The sequence below is a fragment of the Polypterus senegalus genome, chromosome 4 (genome assembly GCF_016835505.1).
Source record: "Polypterus senegalus isolate Bchr_013 chromosome 4, ASM1683550v1, whole genome shotgun sequence".
NCBI lineage: Eukaryota > Metazoa > Chordata > Cladistia > Polypteriformes > Polypteridae > Polypterus > Polypterus senegalus.
In genome coordinates this window covers 61319649-61340676 of record NC_053157.1, presented here as the reverse complement: position 1 = coordinate 61340676, position 21028 = coordinate 61319649, and the positions used below count along the sequence as shown (strand labels likewise).

At 38.6% G+C, this 21028-nt stretch overlaps 1 protein-coding gene across 1 annotated transcript in view; it reads left to right on the top strand.

Annotated features, from left to right (window-relative positions):
- The window catches only part of smc5 (structural maintenance of chromosomes 5), a 128179-nt gene that overhangs the window by 33700 nt on the left and 73451 nt on the right, over positions 1-21028 (top strand). The window contains exons 9-11 of the mRNA XM_039750738.1: positions 7979-8234; positions 13400-13554; positions 18613-18726. Coding sequence (XP_039606672.1) covers positions 7979-8234; positions 13400-13554; positions 18613-18726 — 525 coding nt within the window. The remainder of the gene's footprint in view (positions 1-7978; positions 8235-13399; positions 13555-18612; positions 18727-21028) is intronic.

The following is a 21028-nucleotide window of genomic DNA, read 5'->3' as shown; positions in this document are numbered from 1 at the left end:
CCAGTGCAAATCTTAGCATCTTTAACTCTGCCACCTCAAGCTCTGTCTCCTGCTTTCTGGTCAGTGCCGCCATCTCCAACCCATATAACATAGCTGGTCTCACTACCGTCCTGTAGACCTTCCCTTTCACTTTTGCTGATACCCGTCTGTCACAAATTACTCCTGACACTCTTCTCCACCCATTCCACCCTGCCTACACTCTCTTTTTCACCTCTCACAATCCCCATTACTCTGTACTGTTGATCCTAAGTATTTAGCACTAGAATTACCAGAGCCTACGAAAAAACTCGTAGATCCGTCCTACCTTAAAACGCTTCTCACCTCTCCGTCAGCGTCTTTTGTCCTTTAAATGTGTTGATAAGCAGCAAACAGCAAGCAGTCTGCTATCGCCCCGCGCAGTTTTCTCAGCTCAAGTCTGTTTACCTGCGTATCTGTTGCTTAGAGTTATATAGAGTGAGAAGTCAAGCAAAATGACACCTTTTATAAATACTATATCGTTATTTGGAACACTTGCATTTCATGTGTGTCCCGTGTCTACAACGATCTATGCACAGTAAACACATCGTTAAAACAGAAATGTTTTTCATTTTACTAGTAATAATTGACAAAATGTAGAGATGAAGTGTATAATGTGTGAAGCCTGAATTCCAAATATCAAAGAAACACTTTCACAAAAGATATAAGTATAACAGAACAAATGCGCTTTTTTCCAAGATTATATCCGAAGAAAAAGAAATTGGGTTAGTGTTGCTTGTTGTCCTGACTTCTTGGGTATTATAATGGTTAGAGCTGCTGACTCCAATTCAGAAGGTTCTGGGGTTGAGTCTTAATGTCTCCCAAAATAAAGGTTTTGAGTAGTGAGCTGTTCTTATTGTTAATATTACACAATAAAACCATACATTTGATTTGCGTCTGTAACAGCCGCTGTAAATGTATAGTACTTGTCAAAGTTAGCGTCTGTTTTTTAGTTTTACTAGTTTTACTTTATGTACTTATTTTCCTACAGCATGAAGTCACAAGTATACTGCAGAGCTTCCTCTGTTTGATCGTCAAGGGCATGCTCACAAATTACACGTGTAATGCCACGAAAAATACCTGCTGACACTTTAGTACGCAAGCAATGGTACAAGAATGCAGTTAGACTTTTTTTGGGCACATATACCACGCTAATGTTTAGATCTGGACGTTGTAGCGTTGGCGAGCTCTGTAAGCTGTGCTCTTTCTTTGAAGGACAGGTGATTGGCAGGATGACGGCAGACTTCGTCCTTTATTCAAACGGTGCCTGGTGCAGCTGCGTTGTTCTCATATGTGAGTGGACGTTTCTTGCGGTTAGGGCTTCTGTTTTCTCCGATCTGAGTTCACCTCTGTTATAGCACGTCTTTATTTGAAAACAGCAGTGTCAGATCGGGGTAAGCGTGAAGGCGACTGAGAAAATAAACCTGGAGCTTATTCAGTGCAGCCCCTCCGTTCCGTTTTATTGTCCGATTCACATTCAAACTTCAAGCTTCTCCTGTCTAATCTCGTCTGTGAACCTGTCCATCACCCTTGCAAATAAGAAAGGGCTTAGAGCCAATCCCTGATGTAATCCCACCTCCAACTTGAATGCATCTGTCACTCCTACTGCAGACCTCACCACTGTCACACTTCCCTCGTACATATTCTGTACAACTCCTACGTACTTCTCTGCCACTTCCGACTTCCTCATACAATACCATAGCTCCTCTCGAGGCATCCTGTCATATGCTTTCTCCCAGTCCACAAAGACGCAATGCAACTTCTTCTGGCCTTCTCTAAACTTCACCATCAACATCCTCAGACCAAACATTGCATCTGTGGTGCTCTTTCTCTGCATGAAACCATACTGCTGCATCTCTCCGACTATCCCACCTCTTCTTTGCAGTTCTCTTCCTCTGTATACACTCCTGTATTTCCTCATTCCACCACCAGGTTTCCTTTTCTTCCTTCCTCTCTCTAGATGTCACGCCAAGCACCCTTCTTGCTGTCACCCTTACTACATCTGCTGTAGTTTCCCAGCTGTCTGGTAACTCTTCACTGCCACCCAGTGCCTGTCTCACCTCCTCCCTAAACTCAACCTTGCAGTGTTCATTTTCCAACTTCCACCATTTGATCCTTGGCTCTGCCCTCACTCCCTTCATCTTCTTTATCTCCGTCATCCTACAGACCACACTTCTATGCTGCTTAACTACACTTTCCCCTGCCACCACTTTGCAGTCTTCAATCTCTTTCAGATCAGCTCTTCTGCATAGGATGTAATCTACCTATGTGCATCTTCCTCCACTTGTATGTAACCCTATGTTCCTCCCTCTTCTTAAAATACGTATTCACCACAGCCATCTCCATCCTTTTGGCAAAATCCACTATCCTCTGACCTTCTTCATTCATCTCCTTGACACCATACCTACCTATCACCTCCTTGTCGCCATTGTTCCCTTCACCAACATGCCCATTGAAATCTGCTCCAATCAATTGTTTGAATCCAGTTGTTTGGTAATCCCATTGACTGAAAACACCTGACTCTAATTTCACCTTCAAACTAACTGCTAATCCTAGAGGTTTACATACTTTTGCCACTCACAAATATGCAAATATGTGCTATTCGATCATTTTCCTTAATAAATAAATGACCAAGTATAATATTTTTGTCTCATTTGTTTAACTGGTTTCTCTTTATCTACTTTTAGGACTTGAGTGAAAATCTGATGATGTTTTAGGTCATATTTATGCAGAAATATAGAAAATTCTAAAGGGTTCACAAACTTTCAAGCACAACTGTAAACGTCTACAAATATTTCTATATATGATAAGCTTAGATTCACTAGGTTGTGTCAGTCACCATTGGCATAATAATGATTTTACTGGAGTAATGTTCAGTGAACTAGCAATAATAGGACTATGGAATGTTGGCAAGACAGAGCTGAAAAGAAAGTGGTAAAACTTTGTCTTTCTTTGCAGTAATTGAATTGGAAGTGCTTCAGAAATGATCAGAATATATCGTTGTATACACTCCCTCTATATTTATGATTTTCTCTTGGTGCAGTCAGTACATTGCTTCCATGCTCTTGCTGCTATCATGGTAGTTTGCGGTAGTCAGAGCTTGCATTGACATGCTTGTTTAGTATGTAGCATTCCATTGTAGATGTGCTACTTTTGTGTTTTCTCACTGTATTATATAATTTCCATCAAAAGTCAAACTTTAGCTAAAAATGCTCAAAAACTGAGTTTATGTTTAGGTGTCTTTGCAGTTTCTTGGTGTAAAGTTGTCTTGCTTTTAGTTTGAGTTATGCCATCCTATATCTATTTAAGTGAACAGTATGTCTTAATGTATATTTTAGTAATTGCAATGTGTAAATGCATTTCACCTTTTCAGTGCAAATTTAAATTAATCATAGGCAGCAGTCGATAAGATTAGTCATTTTTAATTTTTTAACACAACATTGATTGATCAACAGTTACTTTTTAACATCCCCTATTGAATATACAGTGGCATGCAAATGTTCGGGCACCGTTGCTTAAAATGTCTATTACCATGAATAGTTAAGTGAGCAGAAGATGAACTAATCATCAAATGGAATAAAATTTAAGATGAAACATATCTTTAATATTTTAAGCAAGATTGCATTTTATAAATTACCAAAAAATGAAAGGAAAAAATGTGGGTACCTGCTATGGTCAATACTTAGTAACACCCCTTTGGCAAGTATCACAGCCTGTAAATTCTTTTTGTAATTAGCTAAGAGTTGTTCAGTTCTTACTTGGGGCATTTTTCCCTCTCCTTTCAAAAGACTCTTGGGTATCTTCCATGCACAGTGAGGGCCATGGCAAAACTGTCAGCTTGTGCGTCTTGAGATATCCCATTGTAGATTTTGAGGTGTTTTTCAAGTCATTATCTTGTTGTAGGACCCATCCTCTTTTTAACTTAAGTTTTTTTTTTTTTTTACAGTAGTTGTGATACTTGCTTCCAAAATTTGCTGGTATTTGTTTGAATCCATTCTTCCCTTTACCAGTGACATGTTCCCTGTACCACTGGCTGCAACACAAGCCCAGAGCATGATAAATCCTCTCCCATGCGTAATAGCTGGACAGGTGTTCTTTTCATGGAATTCTGCACCCTTTCTTCTCCAAACATACCTTTGCACATTGTGACTAAAAATTTTTATTTTGACTCCAGTTTCCAAAATACATCAGGCTTGTTTTGATGTTCATTTGTGTACTTCATGCTCAGAATTTTGTGGCTATGATGCACAAAAGGTTTTTTTCTGCTGACTCTGCCTTGAAGGTCATATTTGTTCAGGTGTCGCTGCATAGTAGAACAGCGCACTACCACTCCAGAGTCTGCTAAATCTTCCTGAATGTTTATTGCAGTCAAATTTGGGGTTTTATGTGCCTTTCTATCAATCCAATGAACAGTTTTTTCAGAAAATTGTCTTGGTCTTCCAGACCTCAACTTGACCTCCACCATTCCTGTTAACTGCCTTTTTTTAATAACATTACAAACTGAGGAAACAGCTGCGTGAAAATGCTTTGCTATCTTCTACCATTTTCCTACTTTGTAAGCATCAGTTATTTTGTTTTTCAGAGTGCTAAGCAGCTGCTTAGGGGAGCCCAAGGCTGCTTATTGTTGGGTCAAGGTTTGAGAAATCCGAGAATTTATACAGCTTTGCATTTTGCATCACCGGGGGTTTCCTAACAATAACTATAAAAAAGCCATAACCCTAACAAGCTAATTAAGGCCTGTGACCTTGGTAAAAATTATGAGACATCATATATCTTGGGATGACCCAACTTTTTGTATGATTGTACAAAGCAAAAGCAATGCACTAATCTTGCATAAAATGCGGAAAAGAAAGAAATCTTTAACTTTATGCCTTTTTGTGATCAGTTCATCTTCTGCTTGCTTAACTGTTCACAGTAACAGACATTTTAAGCAATGTTGTCCAAACCGTTGCATGCCATTGTATGTTAAAATAACACATAGCAACACTGTAGATTAAAGTAATAGGTAAAGTTGTAAACCTTTTCTTAATAAAAAAAATATTTCTTCACTTCTTTTAATATGATATTACAAAAATGCATACACTTTTTGCTTCTGTTTTATCTTAAGCCCCGAACAAGGGTAAATTAAAAGTTTACAGAGGCTCTAAAAAACAATAAATAAATAAAATAAGTATGATAAAAACAAACAACAATCCCTACCAAACACACATATTTCTGGCTTGGATAGTAAAGAACTACTACTGTCAATACAGGCTTGTAGGTGGCAATAAGATGAGGTCAAGACCTGCTCACATCATGCCTCAGGTTTATATTTAAAGGCATGATTAGTTAGATAGACCATTGTCCACTGGAGGAAGTCGCCTAACAGTTGTGTTGTGTGACATTCACTGCAACTTAGGGGTGTGGTTGTTTTGTCTACAATAGATGCAGTGTCCATAAACAGAGAGATACTCAAGCAAATATACAAAAAAAAAGACCAGAGAAGACCTACAGCTTCCTGAATAAAGTAAGGAAAACTGGTTCTCTAGACAGTGCAGACAGAGCAGAAACTAATGGAACTTTGGAGCCAGCCTGAATGGCTATTTAACATCTAATCTTTGTCATATCATGGCAGGGTGGATAAGGAAAAAATGCTTGTATGTCAATTACCTTCTCAATAGATTTTTTTTAACAATGTTTAGAAGTCATGATGCAGTTGTGCAGTCTATCATTCCCTATGATACAGTCATGTATTACATCCTTAAGGCAATATGTTCTATCAACTGTACTCATTAAGTGAGACATGCTCTCTGACTCAATGTTGTGTAGCATGACAATGGTCTTGGTTTGTCAGTTTGAACCTCTTAAACTTTGATTTTGGCGCATATAATTGCAAAAACAGACAAAAATGTTTGAAAAACAAAGAAGCAGTCATTAAGTATGCCTCCTTATATTTTTGGGTGGGGCATAATTTGGGCTCGATATGCAACATGCAAGATTAGTATGAAATGAAACTGTTAAGCCTCACTGTTCTTACATTGTTCTCAGAAGTGTGATATACAGTATGGTCAAAAAGTACTTGCAATGCATGACACTGTAATCCCCCCCAGTTAAATGATAATTGAAGTCAGCTGTTTGAGTGTCTGATTGCAGTTATCCCTGCTCAATACAAACCTTTTTTTATTTTGACATTTACAATTGGAGTTGACATGTCAGCAGAATGGTTCAACAAAAATGTAATGCCATATTCAAAGGAAATTCCCAACATCAGAAAAAAATATCAGTCTGGAAAGGCGTGTTGTTTCCAGTTTTAAAGTTTTGGGGTGTTATTTACCTACTGTGAAATGGAAAACACCTATGTACTGAAGTGAATCTTCTAAATAGTGTCTGGCCTCCTGGGGACCAACTTAAAATTATACTTCACAAAAGACTGCAGGTTTCACTTGCCTAAGCAAAAGTCGGTGTTCATGACTAAATAATCTGAAAATTACTGGTAAAAATGTGCATCTTTTGAGAGCATCAAGGCGGAAACGAGTTGTAGCCAAGAAGTACATGAGTGCTTGTCTCTTATTTGTCAACAAGCACCTTTGGTGATCCCCAAACCTTTTCGGGCTTTTAAGACAACATGGGTTCTATTATTCCTGGTGTAACTCCAACAAAGCATTCCACTTTAAGAAAATCATACTAGCAGGCACACTTGGTGGCTTAATGATGCGTAAATGATAACTGAATTACTTGGAGTAATTAAGGGGCCATACATTCTTCTCTGTATTAGAAAATTCTTAAGGAGAATATCTGATGATCTGTCCATAAGATGAAGTATAGTTTGGTAATTAAAAAGTAATCCAAAACACCCAAGCATAGTTAAAGTCCAAATCTGAACCCTGTTCTAGGACCTACTGTAAATCTAGCAGTTTAAGCTTAAATACAGAGTAGTATTTCTGAATTAAAGTTCTTTTGCAAGGAACAGAGAATTAAAATTACTCCACAGCTAGGCGTGGTACAGCCAGTTAAGTGAAAGGGGACAGTCACATTTTCACACAGGACCATTTGGTATTGGATGAATTTGTTCATTCAATAAAAGACATAGTTTTGAAAAAAATGTTATTTGTTTAATCTATTATCTAACATTATATTCTAGATGAATACATGCTGAAGCTTAGACTTAAAATATACTGTACAATAATAATTATCCCCAACACACTTTCTGTCTAAAATGTTTGAGTGTGTCAAAAAAAAAAAAAAACTACTTACGATGAGTGTTGCTATGCAAAGCTACAATTTCCCCACCATAATCAGAAATGATTCTTTTCTTAACATTAATTTTTTTGTTTTAAAAAGGAACATTTCCATCAGTCATGCCTTGTAAACTACCTGATTACTTCATTTTTTTTGCATTCAGTAGTAGTGTAGCTGCTTTTGCTGTTAATATTTTTAGACCTGCTTTTCTTAAACCACATACTGTAGAAGAATAACCACATGTCGTGCACTATAAAGAATAACAATTCAAATTATTTTCTATACCACCTGATTTTTCAAGTTTCATCTTAGTGCTGTATTGAAACAATTTTAATGGTTTTAAAAAAATGCATGCAGACAAACAAAGTGACTATTGAATGTTGTTATTATGAGTTTACTTTGATATTAGGTCAAGTCATATACCTTTTATAATTTTCAGTTTAAGTAACACATTGTACATTTACATTGTGTTTGTAACACAAAGACAGAGGCCTGCGAATATATTAAAGATTATAACATCTGTTTTCATTCATTTTATATTTCTGTTGTGAGCTATTATGTTATACATTATTGGGGTAATGCAAGATACTGTGACCAGTTAGTTTTTCAGCAGGTGATCTGAGGATATGTACTAAAATATTGATAATTATTGGAATGAACACTAGAAATGTACTGCTTGTTCACATCAGTTTTTCAGTAACAGGCTGTCAATGAGAACGTAAAATTATACCTCTTTGTTTCTCAGATTGAAGATATCCAGCAGTGTTTCAATCTTCGGCGTGAAGAAGAAGCTGAGCGTCAGAAAAAGATGAGTACTACACGTCGTATGATTGAGGATTGGGAGAATGAGTTGAGTAATATAGGAAATCTGGACCATGTGCAGACTGGTCTTGATGACGTTGCTGAACAACTAAAGAGGTTGCAAGAAGAGAAGGCAACAGTAGACAGTGAGCACAGTGAACTACGAAGAGAAAAGGAACGACGAGAAGGGGAAAAAAAGCGTATGTAGATAATTAATTTTGTGAAGTTTATTATACACTAATGCTGTCAGATTAAACCCTAGAAAATTACTTCACTAAAAGTACAGACTATTAAATTAATTCATAATTCATAAAAAATCAATTTTTAAAATATGTATATTAACAGGCAACAGTTATTGGCATTGCTGTGTAATTAAAATAAATTTTATATTGTAAAGCACACACTTAATTGCATTGCCTGCACACTATTAATGTCTTGGCAGTCAATGGTAACTAATCAGTTATATACAGTATTTGTGCGAGTTTCCCTTTTTTGAATTTGCCTGTATTTCTGATTGGAAGCTTGAGTTTTTTTGAATGGCAAAGTGAAAGAACTGCAGCAAATAGCCTTCCTCATTGAGCTAATGGGCTTTTACACCCAATTACAATGTATTGATTTAAATTGTGACGTACAATGCATCTGGAAAGTATTCACAGCGCATCACTTTTCCACATTTTGTTATGTTACAGCCTTATTCCAAAATGGATTAAATTCATTTTTTTCCTCAGAATTCTACACACAACACCCCATAATGACAACGTGAAAAAAATGTACTTGAAATTTTTGCAAATTTATTAAAAATAAAAAAATTTAGAAAGCGCATATACATAAGTATTCACAGCCTTTGCCATGAAGCTCAAAATTGGGCTCAGGTGCATCTTGTTTCCCCTGATCATCCTTGAGATGTTTCTGCAGCTTAATTGGAGTCCACCTGTGATAAATTCAGTTGATTGGACGTGATTTGGAAAGGCACACACCTGTCTATATAAGGCCCCACAGTTGACAGTTCATGTCAGAGCACAAACCAAGCATGAAGTCAAAGGAATTGCACAAATATGGGTAAGGTTACAGACAAATTTCTGCTGCTTTGAAGGTCCCAATGAGCACAGTGGCCTCCATCATCCGTAAGTGGAAGAAGTTCGAAACCACCAGTGCTCTTCCCAGAGCTGGCCAGCCATCTAAACTGAGCAATCGGGGGAGAAGGGCCTTAGTCAGGGAGGTGACCAAGAACTCGATGGTCACTCTGTCAGAGCTCCAGAGGTCCTCTGTGGAGAGGGGAGAACATTCCAGAAGGACAACCATCTCTGCAGCAATACACCAATCAGGCCTGTATGGTAGAGTGGCCAGACGGAAGCCACTCCTTAGTAAAAGGCACATGGCAGCCCGCCTGGAGTTTGCCAAAAGGCACCTGAAGGACTCAGACCATGAGAAACAAAATTCTCTGGTCTGATGAGACAAAGATTGAACTCTTTGGTGTGAATGCCAGGCGTCATGTTTGGAGGAAACCACGCACCGCTCATCACCAGGCCAGTACCATCCCTACAGTGAAGCATGGTGGTGGCAGCATCATGCTGTGGGGATGTTTTTCAGTGGCAGGAACTGGGAGACTAGTCAGGATAAAGGGAAAGATGACTGCATCAATGTACAGAGACATCCTGGATGAAAACCTGTTCCAGAGTGCTCTTGACCTCAGACTGGGGTAACAGTTCATCCTTCAGCAGGACAATGACCCTAAGCACACAGCCAAGATATCAAAGGAGTGGCTTCAAGACAACTCTGAATGTCCTTGAGTGGCCCAGCCAGAGCCCAGACTTGAATCCAATTGAACATCTCTGGAGAGATCTTAAAATGGCTGTGCATCGACGCTTCCCATCCAACCTGATGGAGCTTGAGAGGTGCTGCAAAAAGGAATGGGCAAAACTGGACAAGGATAGGTGTGCCAAGCTTGAGGCATCATATTCAAAAAGACTTGAGGCTATAATTGCAGCCAAAGGTGCATCAACAAGGTATTGAGCAAAGGCTGTGAATACTTATGTACGTGTGATTTTGCAGTTTTTTTATTTTTAATAAATTTGCAAAAACCTCAAATAAACATTTTTCACGTTGTCATTAAGGGGTGTTGTGTGTAGAATTCTGAGGAAAAAAATGAATTTAATCCATTTTGGAATAAGGCTGTAACATAACAAAATGTGGAAAAAGTGATGCGCTGTGAATACTTTCCGAATGCACTGTATTTCCAGCTTTATATTTTTAGTTTTTACTCCTGTTTTGCAAAAATTTCAAAGCAAATGTAATTCACATACCATTAGAGGGACAAGAACATTTAGCTTTTTTCACTATCCAAAAATGCAGCATATGTAAAACTGTTACTTATTATTAAAATGGTGCGGTCTATTATGTTTAACATATATTATCAAATATGTTGCGTGTCCCAGTTGGAAATTAACCACTCCTAGAGAATACAATTCCATACAAAAACAATATCAATGTATATTACGAATAACAAAATTAAATTAAAAATTTACATCTTTCCTTAAAACAGATTACAGTATTTGCAAAACAGAATAGTTGTGGATTTTAATTGTTTTAAATACATTTAATATCTAAAATATGTCATCATAATAGTGTTTCAAAGAAATAAGCATAATGCAGTAGGAAAATCTTTTCTGACTCCTTTTGAATCAAATAAACTTATACCTGGAACAATACGCACTTTAAAATGTACTTGGCGAGGTTAATAAATATTATTAGTGAAATGTGCATTAAGTAAAAGAGTGTGTGCAATGCATACACTACATTGGAGATTAATACTATTTAGTAATGGTATTTTGCATCACACTTTATAGTATCACAGTGTGGCACGCCCCTGCAGCATATGTTCCAGGGGAGCAAGGATGGGAAACCCAGTTTCTCCCCCTGGACGCTAGATGGCAGCCTCCCTGGGTTGCAGTGGTGCCTTGGACTCCCGCAGGGCTTCATGGAAGTTGGAGTTTGATGCAGCCCTGTTGGGTTCCGCTGGCGTTGCGAGGGGGTGCTGCAGCAGGAGCTGCTAGCCACTTTTGGGCACTAGTTTCGTCACACACGGTGGGTGCCTGATAAAAGGAGCCAGCAACCACCACTCATTGGCCAGAGTCGGGAGGAGGAGGATAAAGCTTGGAGGAGTGGTGGTGGAAGAGAAAGGAGAAGAAAGTTTGTGGTGTGTTTGGTGGTGCTTGCACACTTGGGACTGTGTTGTGCCTGTGGGGATTACGGGGAAGACGTGCCCCACAGGTGAAGAAAAATAAGTCTTTTTATTGTATACGTGCCTCCAGTGTGAATCTGTGTTGGGTCGGGCGTTTATATAGCGCCTTTTCACAACAGTAATTAGGCTTTAACTATTTTTTGTTTGTGTCTGTGTATCAAACAAGCTTCATGAAAATGTTCTTTGTGAACTCAGGCTGTGTGAAATGCTGCACTTATTAACTCCTCAAAATACATTGTCTTAAATTTCTTGTCTTTCCTGTAAATACCATTTCACACCCATTGAGTTTTAAACTCCTGCAAAACATTGGGATTAGCAAGGGACAAATGCTTATAAAAATTTAATGTATTGCCTCCTTTGGGGAGACAAGCCCTGTAACACTATTTATCTTCAGATTCATCTTTTTCATTTGCCTTGTAAGCAAAGCATTTCCATATCTCACTCTAACTTCCCTTTTTATCCCTTTTACTGTTCGGAGTACAACTGGTGTTACTTATCATTTTCATCTCTTTTTTTTTTTTTTTGGTAAACTGAAATAATGAGTATGTAGCAATGCTCAGCTAGCATGATGTGATCCACTGATAATCACACACACACTTTTCAGTAAAGGCAAAGTAAAGCAATTTCAGTCACATTTTTTGTGATAAGATTTTTTGCTTTAAGGTGAAATTTTGCATAATGCTGATATAGTACTGTTTTAAAAAATTGTTAGTGATAAACCTTTTATTACCAGTATATACTACACAGCACTAGTCAGCCTTCAACTTCTCCAAAATGGCACACCTGTACAAAAAATGTTGAGTTAACTATAAGAGGTGCCATGTAATTTATAATAATCCATGTTAAATTCTTCTTGGGGCAGTGACAGGGACACATGACCCATCAGTTGCACTGCCATACTTCTTTGTGGGAGCCTGATATAAGCCTCCTACAGACCTGATCGGAGAGCATAGCATACTTTCTTAAATGCACTGTCTCAATAAGGTGTTACAGCCAGCACCAGTGGCAAGATGCTGGAAGGCTGACTGCAACATACTTTTTAACAGGTATTTATAGCATTTTCAAAATGTGATGTCTTTTATTCTCAACTGCCTGATGGGTTTTATCCATCCATCCATTTTCCAACCCGCTGAATCTGAACACTGGGTCACGGGGGGTCTGCTGAAGCCAATCCCAGCCAACACAGGGCACAAGGCAGGAACCAATCCCGGGCAGGGTGCCAACCCACCGCAGGACATACACCTACACACCAAGCACACACTAGGGCCAATTTAGAATCGCCAATCCACCTAACCTGCATGTCTTTGGACTGTGGGAGGAAACCGGAGCGCCCAAAGGAAACCCACGCAGACACAGGGAGAACATGAAAACTCCACGCAGGGAGGACCCGGGAAGTGAACCCGGGTCTCCTAACTGCGAGGCAGCAGTGCTACCACTGCGCCACCGTACTGCCCTCTGATGGGTTGTAGTCTTTTGCAAATATAGAAGAATGTTTGGCAACACATGCAAAGACTAGGCAGCAGTAACTGTCACTGAGCAATCCAAGTAGGATTTTATTTCACCAGCCCTGTTTCTGTTCTATTAATAATATTCCACAAATGGCTTCTTCCTAGTCCATCATCATCAGTACAATTGTAAAAGCATACAAAATGGCATGCCTACCAAGTTGAACCGCACAACAAATGAGTTTTTTAGATTGCTAATTTGCATTTTGCAAATGAAAATGTAATAAGATTTGTGTCTTTTTGATGAAAAAGCATTTAAAGTTTATTGTGTAAATGCAATGTGTGTACAGTACATTCACAGTCTGTCTACATACAGCTGGAATACAAGTGCTAAGTGTAAACAGGCTGTTTATGACTTGTTTAATTGTGCGGTTCAAATCATGCCATGTTTATTGGTCAAGTGAGTAATCAGTCATTGATTGCCAATGATATTGCCTGTTGGCATAAGCCTACAATGATTTCTATAAAATTCCTACATTTCCACATAGACTGCATACTAACACGAAAATGGGCATGTATGCTTTTGTTTGCCAGAGCCACCTTTTTTGGTAGTGAAAAAATAATTTATAGTACAGATTTTGAAGAAAAAAAAAGTTATTTTTTTCTTTTTTCCCCCCAGGGATTACAGACAAAATTAAAGAACTAGAAGACATGATGAACATGAAGGTGAATAAACTGAAGCAAAGATTTAATGAAACATACAAAGCTATTGAATGGCTGAGAGAAAACAGAGATCGGTTTCAGGGGAATGTATATGAACCTATGATGCTTGTAGTAAGTACCGTTCTTTTGTAATTACTGTGCCATGAAAACGTTTCTACTATCTGATTTTCTGTTTTACAGCTTAAATGTTAATGTGTAATTGGTAGGTCTTTTTAGGAATTTAGTATACAGAGGCCCCATCCACACCACCACATTTGTTTCGCTTTTCATCCACACTAGCTTAATGTTTTCACCCCCTGAAAATGAAGACTTTTTAAAATACTGTCCAGAGCCAGATACGCTCATATATGCAGGGTTAGTGTTATAATGAGTATGAGCAAAAACGATGCTCTTATCATGCTCTGGTTAGTTCATGCTTATTTTGTGGTAATTTCTTGATAGGCTTCTGCTTATTTACAGCATCTGTCACTGTTTGGTCACCCTTCATGGAAGAAAAAACTATTTCAATATAACAGGCATAGAAGAGTTGCTTTCTATGGCGCTTGTTGTGCTTCTTGCCTATATGCATCTAACTGTGTTATGTACAGCTTGAATGCTGCTTACATGAACAAAACGTAAACAATTTAATTGTTGCCACAGTTTTGCGATAAATCCCATGGTCTGCAGCATTCCTGGCATAGTAAAAAATTAAGAGCCCTGTAAAAATCAGATTGTATAAAAAAGTTTGAAAAACTGAAGGACTTATAATTCTGATTTATTTTACACATAGCCTCCTGACGATAAATTAGGATGGTCACCTGCAAGGCATCCATCCTGCAGCATCCTCTGAGGAGGCTCTGGTGCTTGATGTCCTCAGCTCACTTTTTCTTTTTTTATCATTCTTTTAATGTTACTTTAATCATTGATTCTTTGAAAATAAAATTTAAAACAAACTCCGAACCTGTGCCACAGAATGTATTTATTTCACATTCACTTCACTTTCAATAGGTTCCCAAATTTCAGAACCATTGTAGTACCGTGCTACTAAGAACAAGTATTGGAGATTTTTTTATTTTATATTAGTTTGATATTTTTGTTTTTTTTTGCACCTTGCTTAGGTATTGGAATTCTAGCAGCAGTATTCCATCTGGCTATGTGTGTGTGTGTATGTATGTGTATATATTTGTGGGTGTGGGTGTGTATGTGTGTGGGGGTGTATATAAACTGTTCAAAATAATTAAGGGCACACTTTGAAAACATCAGATCTCAATGGGAAAATAATCATGCTGGATATCTATACTGATATTAACTGGGTAATGTGTTAGGAACGAAAGGATGCCACATTGTTTGATGGAAATGAAAATTATCAACCTACAAAGGGCTGAATTCATAGACACCCCCTGAAAATCAAAGTGAAAAAATGATCTGGTAGGCTAGTCCATTTTGCCGAAATTTCATTGCAGCAACTCTTTGTATGCATGCCTGACAATATCAGGGCATGCGCCTATTGAGACAACGGATGATGTCTTGGGGGATTTTCTCCCAGATCTGGACCAGGGCATCACTGAGCTCCTGGACAGTCAGAGGTGCAATCTGGCGGCTTCGGATGGACTGAAACATAATGTCCCAGAGGTACAGGCAAGCATGGGGACCGGTCAATAGTATCAATTCCTTCATCCTCCAGGTACTGCCTGCATACTCTCACCACATGAGGCTGGGCATTGTCGTGCACCAGGAGGAACCCAGGACCCACTGCACCAGCATAGGGTCTGACAATGGGTCCATGGATTTCATCCGGATACCTAATGACAGTCAAGGTGCCATTGTTTAGCCTGTAGAGGTGTGTGTGTCCCTCCATGGATATGCCTCCCCAGACCATCACTAACCCACTACCAAACCAGTCATGCTGAATGATGTTACAGGCAGTATAATGTTCTGCACAGCTTCTCCAGACCCTTTCACGTCTGTCACATGTGCTCAGGGTGAACCTGCTGTCGTGTGAAAAGCACAGGGTGCCAGTGGTGGACCTACCAATTCTGGTATTCTATGGCAAATGCCATTCGAGCTCTACGGTGCCGGGCAGTGAACTCAGTAACCAGTAGAGGACGTCGAGCCCTCAGGCCACCCTCATGAAGTCTGTTTCTGATTGTTTGGTCAGAGACATTCATACCACTGGCCTATTGGAGGTCAATTTGTAGGGCTCTGGCAGTGCTCATACTGTTCCTCTTGCCCATAGAACCAGATACCGGTCCTGTTGATGGGTTAAGGATCTTCTACGGCCCTGTTCAGCTCTCCTAGAGTAACTACCTGTCTCCTGGAATCTACTCCATGCACGTGAGACTGTGCTGGGAGATACAGCAAGCCTTCTAGTAATGGCATGTATTGATGTGCCATCCCGGAGAAGTTGGAGTACTTGTACAAGCTCTCTAGGGTCCAGGTATCTCTTTATGCTACCAGTAGTGACACTGACTGTAGCCAGATATATATATATATATATAATATTTTTACACAGTGATCCCTCGCTATATCACACTTCGACATTCACGGCTTCACTCTATCGTGACTTTTTCTCATACACGCTTACGTCACTACGCATGCGCTTTCTGAGAACTTTTATTTAAGCCCCACGATGGCTCCTAAACTTGCTGCTTTTTCTAAACCTTCTGACAATAAAACTAAGCGCCGGAGGAAGATGCTTACTATACAGGAGAAGGTGAAACTCTTGGATATGATCAAAGATGGTAATACCCTACAAAAGCCTCCTCACGCATATGAAAAGACAGCGCCAGCAACTGCCTATCAAGATGTTCTTCAGCCGCACACCCAGACACCCACTGCCTACTCCTAGTACTCCTTCAGCTGAAGAAGACACAGACGCACCTGCTGAAGATACTGCACCACCTGAAGATACTGTACCACCTGAAGACTCGCCTACTGAGGTCGTGCCTTCATAGGTTAGTGGTTGTGTGTAAGAACTGTGTGTGTGTGTAATTAAATGTACAGTACAATAATCTACTATATAAAAGCGGTCGGGATTGTCCTTCTGTCCCGTGAGTGCAAATCGTATCGGTATTCCGCTTATCACAGACTTACTACTTGCGGCTTGCGGTACGAAGCGCGATATGAGCAGAGTTCTGGTGCTCCCATCGTTCCTTTGCTTTTGTGCGTGATGAGCTGGAAGAATAGACAAAAGTATGTCTCTGGAAATAATTAATGTTGATGGAGTAGAAATGCCTCATCGCATAGTAAATATCAGAGGAGATGGTGCTTGCTTATTCTCATCTATAGCTTATTTAGTGCATGAAACTCCGTCTTTAGCGGTACAGATTCGGGCTGACATTGTACGACTTTGGACAGACACTCGACAGGATAAAAAAAACTTAGGTTTTCGAGAGATGTTATGAATGGGCACTTTGATGTTCTCATTCCCTACACTTACATGCCTGATGTACATATGGAGCGCACACAAATTGAGGGTAAAAGTCAGTCAACTTAAAAGGCGGGTTAGCCTAGTAATAATATGATATTTGTAACATCTAATATGTCTTATTTTCTCTTATTTTGTCTAATATATTGGGTAATACGAATGTAATGGTGACTAAATTGTGTTATTTCATGTCTAGAGGGCTCTAATAATGTTAAAAAACGTATTTAGAAGGTCGTAAACAGGTTTTCTATACTCTAACTGCGAAAATATTCGATTTATAAATAAAGAATCCTACTTCTCGAAAATTCATTTATCACGGTAGAGTCTGGAACGGATTAACCGTGATAAACGAGGATTCACTGTACACACACAAACCATTTGAGAGGTGCAAACTTCAAAATCATATACATATATAAAGATTGTTTTAATTAGCTAAGGGTGGTAAACAAATTTGCAGATTTAGAAAGATAATAAACAATAGATTACTTTCTATAATTATGCTATCTATAATAATGCAGAAAGTAGGCCCTGTATAATGTAAACCTTATATATATTTTTGGGGGGCTTCCCTTGCTTAATGATTTGATATTAAAAAGGGGACATAGGATGGTCAGTGACCTTATTTATACTACTATATAACTAGCCACAGTGCCTGTCGAAGACAGGTAATTGAATACTTTAAAAATATTTTCTATCTCAAACCCTATTATTGTACCTTCAGTGCCTTTCCTCTGTATTCTTGTTTGTCTGTTTGTCTTCATTTGCACTTCTTCTTTTGAGTGTGTTTGTGTCCGTTTTTGTAGTTTCCATCTTTGAAGTTGTCTCTCTGTGCGCCTCCTGCACATTTACTAATATATCTTCACCATTTTTACCTTTCTCAATCACATTCCTATGAAGCCTTATTTTTTCATCATTTTTGAGTTGTCTTTCTCATCTGCTGTATCGTTTTATACTCTTCCTCCTTTAAGGCAACTCTCTCAGTATGCCTCTTGACACAATTACTGCTCCTCATGTGTCTTACGTTTGCATTTCCTCTTTTGATCGCGTCACCAAAGCCAAACTGACACATCAGTTTGTACTGGGGGAACTGGACACAGATCTTTGTGTTTTATTATATAGTAGATTATTATATTATGTCATATTATATTGAGTATTTCTGGGTCTTTTACGTATACAGTCAGTGGTCTGCATTTTTTTAGGTATCTAAATACCTTGACAACATACATTCTTTTTTATCTGTAAATTAAACAGTATACCAGCATTTGTTGACTGTGTAGTATTTGTTTTATGTTATTGTCCCAAAATACATATATATTTAATTAGAAACAGTACTTGAGTGCCCAGAAAATGTTTTGAGCTGTGCAACCCTTACAACTGATCATAGATTACCCAATGGTCTGGTTATGTCTATTCACTTCAGTTTTCTGTGTGTGCAAAAGGTTGTGGAATTAAATTACATGGGACTTTTCTTGTCTTGGAAACACAAACATTTCAGATTGACTTTCCTGCGATTCATAGTTTTTATTGATAAATATGCGGTTTAACTTGCACTTTAAAAACAGTGGTTGTCAAGCTGTGCAAACTGAAATCTAACTAATGCAGTCAAGGAAATGATCAGCTTACATTTACATACATTTGGAGAAGAGAATTGGCGATCAGTACAATTCCCATAAATGACTGTTATTATTACTTATCTTTCTTCCTTGTAATTTATTTCAGAATGGTTTCCTTTGTGTTTTAACTTTTTTTTTCTTCTTTTGCAGATTAATATGAAGGATCCTAGGCATGCAAAATATGTTGAACACCACATCTCCACAAATGATCTTAGGGCTTTTGTTTTTCAAAGAAGAGATGATATGGAATTATTTTTAAGAGAGGTAAGTGAACCTTGAAAGGTATCAAACCATGTAATAACAAATAAAAAGATTTTCTAGTAACTGTATGCTTTAAAAGGTGAGGAAACTAGTAAATGCAATTTAAAACCAGTGCTATATATACGAAAACATTAGTAATTTATTTGTGTCTTTCCCATGTCCTCAAAGTTGAACAAATATTGAGTTGGCAAGGGTCCAGCATAAGTCAAACACATAGCCAAAGAAAATTCACAATGCAATAAAGTTTGTTTTAAAAACTTTTGTGAAAATTGAAAGAAAAGATAAAAAAAATGAGGAAAAATTATTACACAAAATGAAAAGGGGAAAATGTTCTGTTCTCTATCTTTACAATCTTAACTTTCTCATTATAAGCTCCTGTTACATTCTATGCTTAAAGCTATGTTAGTTTTCTACAGTATATTACAATGACATTACAGTTACAGGGTTCATGTTATAAGTTACACTATGTTATATGATTGTTTGAAACTGTTTGACCTTTATGCCTTGTCAGCTACTCAGAGTGACAAGAAAAAAGCTAGAATATTCCATTTACATGTTAGCTTGTAGTTGGTTAAGGCAGAAAATTACTAATTATCTATTGTGAAAAGGACGCTATATAGTGCCCGACCCGGCACAGACTCACACTGAGGCACGTGTAAAAACACACAAAGGATTTATTTTCTTCAGCTGGAGGGCACGTCTTCCCCATAATCCTTCCAGCCACAACACAGTCCCAAAAGCACTCACAGTAACAAAACACAACCCTTCTTCTGGCACCACCACTCCTCCCTGGCAACCTCATCCTCTTCCTCCCGATTCTGGCCACTGAGTGGTGGTCGCTGGCTCCCTTTTATCAGGCACCCGGAAGTGCTCCAGGTGGTTGATTGTCGACATCCAACTACATCTCCGGGTAAGGCGAAAGCAATGCCCAACAGCCTGTGGAACCCCACAGAGCTGCACAGAACTCCAACCCCCATGAAGCCCTGGGGGAGTCTGAGGCACCACTGCAACCCAGGGAGGCTGCCATATAGCGTCCAGGGGGAGATACTGGGCTCCCCCCTCCCTTGTCCCCCTGGCAGATGTGGTGAAGAGGCATCTCGGCCAGATATGGGCTCCGGCCATCTGTCACACTATTTAAATATTATTTCTCTATAGCATTATAAAGCCAACATTTTTATCATAACCACACTTTGTAACAAAAACTTATCTTCAACCTTCATCTAGGACAGAAATTTGTCAGTTTCTGTGCATGACTGGTTGCTAAGGCTGTAACCCTGTTTGTAACACATTACAACTTAAGTCTAAGCCAATGGCTCTGTCTTATTTGGGTATAAATAACAAGTCTGCTCTGCATGCCCTACATGGTTTAGATGAAAGCCTCCTCTTAAAGGTTGAAGTTGGAGCTCTTCAGAAAAATGTATTGTTTGTGCTAATACCAATGACTTTAAGGAGTCATGTATATAAAAATAATGAATCACAGTTTTCATGGCTTCTACAGAGATTCTTCCTTTTGCATCTTCAGTTGTGATTCAGATAGCATAAAAAGCACAACTATGTGTCTCTCCAGAAACATGTATGCCATTAATGCATGTGGCCCCATTCTAAACCCTTTAAGAATACCAAGGAATGTGTTAGTCATGTCATGACCTTTAAGTAATTGTAAATTGAAGGAAATTCATTTGAAAGTAGCTTCGTGATGAAAAACAGCTTTAATCCTCTTTTTATTTGGGTGCCATACTTGATGGTAAGGTATATAACACACTTTGTTTGACATATATTTTCCTGGAAATTCACCGTGTGGCTGGTTTAGGCAATCATTTTTTTCCTACTGTCCCATGATGTTTTGCATGGCCAACATAACATCACAGAGTTGTAGCAGCCATGTGCAGAACTTTCACACATGCCTACTTTAAGATTGTTGTTGACTTGGCCATCACTGTGTCAGAAGCACATAAGGAAAAAAAAGGCAGTTTCAGCTGCTGAGATGCACTGAAATCACCCCTTCCCATTCTGTCCACTGAAAAATGATGCCCAATATTTTTCCGATTACTTTCACTCAGTCATTTCAACTCCCCAGGCTCTTCAATTGCTGTATATGAGTAAAAATGTGTCTCTAAGCCACAAAGATTGAGAAGGTTCAGGTTTCCATTCTGCATGCTTTTAAAAAGAATAATCAGAAAGCTTGCTGTATTATAAGCAGTGTAAACTCATTAATAACACTGATCACTATGCGCTGACGACACAGGACCATGTAACTAATTTTACAAGAAAATTAGCAATGTGCTTGGCAATGATCTTGAAACAG